At 51.2% G+C, this 2,971-nt stretch overlaps 1 protein-coding gene across 1 annotated transcript; it reads right to left on the reverse strand.

Annotated features, from left to right (window-relative positions):
* Positions 1 to 239: 239 nt before the first annotated feature.
* On the reverse strand, positions 240 to 2,593 carry LOC124660386 (S-adenosylmethionine synthase 1). The gene is made up of 2 exons (XM_047198192.1): positions 2,480 to 2,593; positions 240 to 1,810 (listed from the first exon to the last, which is right to left on the reverse strand). Exon 2 carries the CDS (start codon positions 1,781 to 1,783, stop codon positions 599 to 601), a length of 1,185 nt encoding a protein of 394 aa, XP_047054148.1. The 5' UTR covers positions 1,784 to 1,810; positions 2,480 to 2,593; the 3' UTR covers positions 240 to 598.
* Between the last annotated feature and the right edge of the window lie 378 nt (positions 2,594 to 2,971).

Consider the following 2,971-nt stretch of genomic DNA (forward strand, 5'->3'; position numbering starts at 1 on the left):
GCTGCACATATCTGCATCACGCCACCTAGTCTTGCAAATTCTGGCAGAAAGCAGTTTGTCCTTCTTTATCGTCGCTAATGAAAATTCCTGCAACTTATACAAAGAAATTGTTTTGTTTCAACGACGATGAAATGGCTACTTAATTTCAAGTCACCCGCAAAATATAAATTCAGGCTGGCACCTACTCATTGCAAAACCTTGAGTGACAAAAAAAACACTACCTTACAGGTAAAATCCAGTAATCAAGAGTATTTGAGTGCATAATGTATTGAGAACTGGAAAGAACAGGGTGCTAGTATCACATATGGTATCACAGATGCAAGTTTCAGCAAACTAAAAAGTAACAGGACGACCGATAGAGCAAACTGCACAACTACTGCAGTTCCAGAAGACACAAAATGAAAAGAAACACAATCAAAAGACCCGACTAGTATAAACTCAGCACATGATTCAGTCTGCCAGACCAAAATACGATTCACTAGACGCCCAATGCAGCGTGTCCACGGCGATATCGAACCCCTCCTTCCTTCTGAAGCGCAACAACTCATTTATCGAAGATACATCCAGCAGCAGGAGCAGCAGTCTTCATATCCAGTTCTTAAGCAGCAGCCTTGTCGAACTTGAGTGGCTTCACCACCTCCCAGGTGAAGTCAGGGTCCTCACGGCCAAAATGGCCATAGGCAGCAGTCTTGATGAACCTGTTGCCACCCTTCTTCAAGTCAAGGTTGATGCTGATCATCCCAGGCCTGAAGTCAAAGTTCTCCTTGACAATCTTGAGGATATCCTTGTCAGGGATGGTGCCGGTACCGTAGGTGTCGACGAAGACAGACAAGGGCTCAGGCACACCGATGGCGTACGAGATCTGCACGATGACTCGGCGTGCAAGCTTGCTGGCGACGATGCTCTTGGCGGCCTGCCTGGCAATGTAGGCACCACTGCGGTCAACCTTGGTTGGGTCCTTGCCAGAGAAAGCACCACCACCGTGGGCTCCCCAGCCACCATAGGTGTCGATGATGATCTTGCGACCAGTGAGGCCAGCATCTCCATGAGGGCCACCAATGACAAAGCGACCAGATGGGTTCAAGTGGAATATGGTCTTCTCATCGAGGTACTGCGCTGGGATGACCGGCTTGATAACATGCTCCTTGAGGTCAGCAGCAATCTCGTCATTGGTGACGGTCTCGTCGTGCTGGGTGGAGATGAGGACGGTGTGCACGCGGATGGGGACCATGGCACCCCCATCGTTGCGGTACTCAACAGTGACCTGGGTCTTGCCGTCAGGCCTGACCCAGGCGCAGGTGCCGTTCTTGCGCACCTCGGTGAGGCGAGCGCCAATCTTGGTGGCGAGCACGTGGCTGAGGGGCATCAGCTCGGGTGTCTCATCAGTGGCATACCCAAACATGATTCCCTGGTCACCAGCACCGATATCCTCAGGGCGCTTGGTGAAGTGTCCGTGCACGCCCTGGGCAATGTCAGGAGACTGCTGCTCGATGTTGACAAGCACCTTGCAGCGGTCAGCATCAAGGCCAACATCATCGGAGATGAAGCCAATGTTGCGGCAGGTGTCACGCACAATCTTCTCATAGTCGACGGTGGCCTTGGTGGTGATCTCACCAAAGACCATGACCATGTTGGTCTTGGTGCATGTCTCGCAAGCAACCTTGCTGTCGGCGTCCTGCGCCAAGCAGGCGTCGAGGACGGCGTCGGAGACCTGGTCGCAGAGCTTGTCGGGGTGACCCTCGTTGACGGACTCGGAGGTGAAGAGGAAAGTCTCGGCCGCCATTTCTTGCTTGGTGGTAGTACTCTACCTCTGCAAATGCAAAGAGGAAAGGCTGATTTAGATTTGAACAGTCCACAGCAAGCAAATTACGACATGGGGACAAATCGCTAGATCTGAAGGACAATATTTGTTTCTGCACAGCTTAAGCACTTCACCTAATTACACAAGTTCTTCAGTCGAATCAAGGACCGAGAAAGACATAACACTTATATCTGCTAATTTTCCAATTGGTCTACGTGTTGACGAGAATTAAAGAATGAGAAAAAGACAGAAGAGAGATCTAAATGTCCATGGCACTACCGACAGCTAATCTAGAAATTGAATAGAGCAGATCTCGTAGACATGAGACTAGATCCAAGTTTAAAATGACATGAAAAAAGATCCAATTGTTAATACTCCCTAGACTAGATGAACTTGTGGGATCCGAATTCCTAAACTTGAGCAGAAACATCGTGATTCTCTTGGTAAGAAAAGCAAAGAATATTCCAAGATTCCGCAGTCCAGTAATCGATAATAATCAAACAAAACATAGAGAAGGGAAGGCCCTGGAACCAGATCTAGGGGGGAACCCATGACGACTCTAGACGGACAAAAGCATGAGAAATCTCGCAGGGAGACGGATCCAGATCCAGCGGAGGGAGACGGTAAGGGAGACAGGAGCAGTAATGAGGAGAAATTAGTTGGAAAGGGAGGGCTCACCTTGAGCCGCCGACGGTGCTGGTGCCGCCGCGCTTGGTCGAGAGGTAGGGAGGGTAGAGAGGGTATGCACGGGGGTGTGAGGGACGGGGTTGAGACCCGGGATTTATAGCAGCGAAGGCGTCGGGTGCGGATCGTGGGAGATGGTTGGAGAGGGTGGGCCCGTGCGGGTGTGCGAGAGGTTGCGTGCGAAAAGTATTTGGCGAGCGTGGTGATGTGCACGTGAGGACCGCACAGCCAGTCAGTAGTGCTCTGTCGCCAGTCTCGCTGACTCGCTCGGCCCTCCCTTTTTTTCCCCGCACCCGCGCTGGCGCTGGCGCTGCCTCACCAACCCCCCCAAGGCCACCAACCCCACGTTGTGGGCCCGCCTTACCAAACTTGTGAAAACCTTTGCTTTGCCGATTTGTGATGATGTGAGGTGTTTCTTCACCAAACCCCGGGGATCAACAGCCAAGATCTTCTCTTAAAGAAAAGAGGATCGTCGTGATCGGTGAT

Source organism: Lolium rigidum, chromosome 6 (genome assembly GCF_022539505.1).
Source record: "Lolium rigidum isolate FL_2022 chromosome 6, APGP_CSIRO_Lrig_0.1, whole genome shotgun sequence".
NCBI lineage: Eukaryota > Viridiplantae > Streptophyta > Magnoliopsida > Poales > Poaceae > Lolium > Lolium rigidum.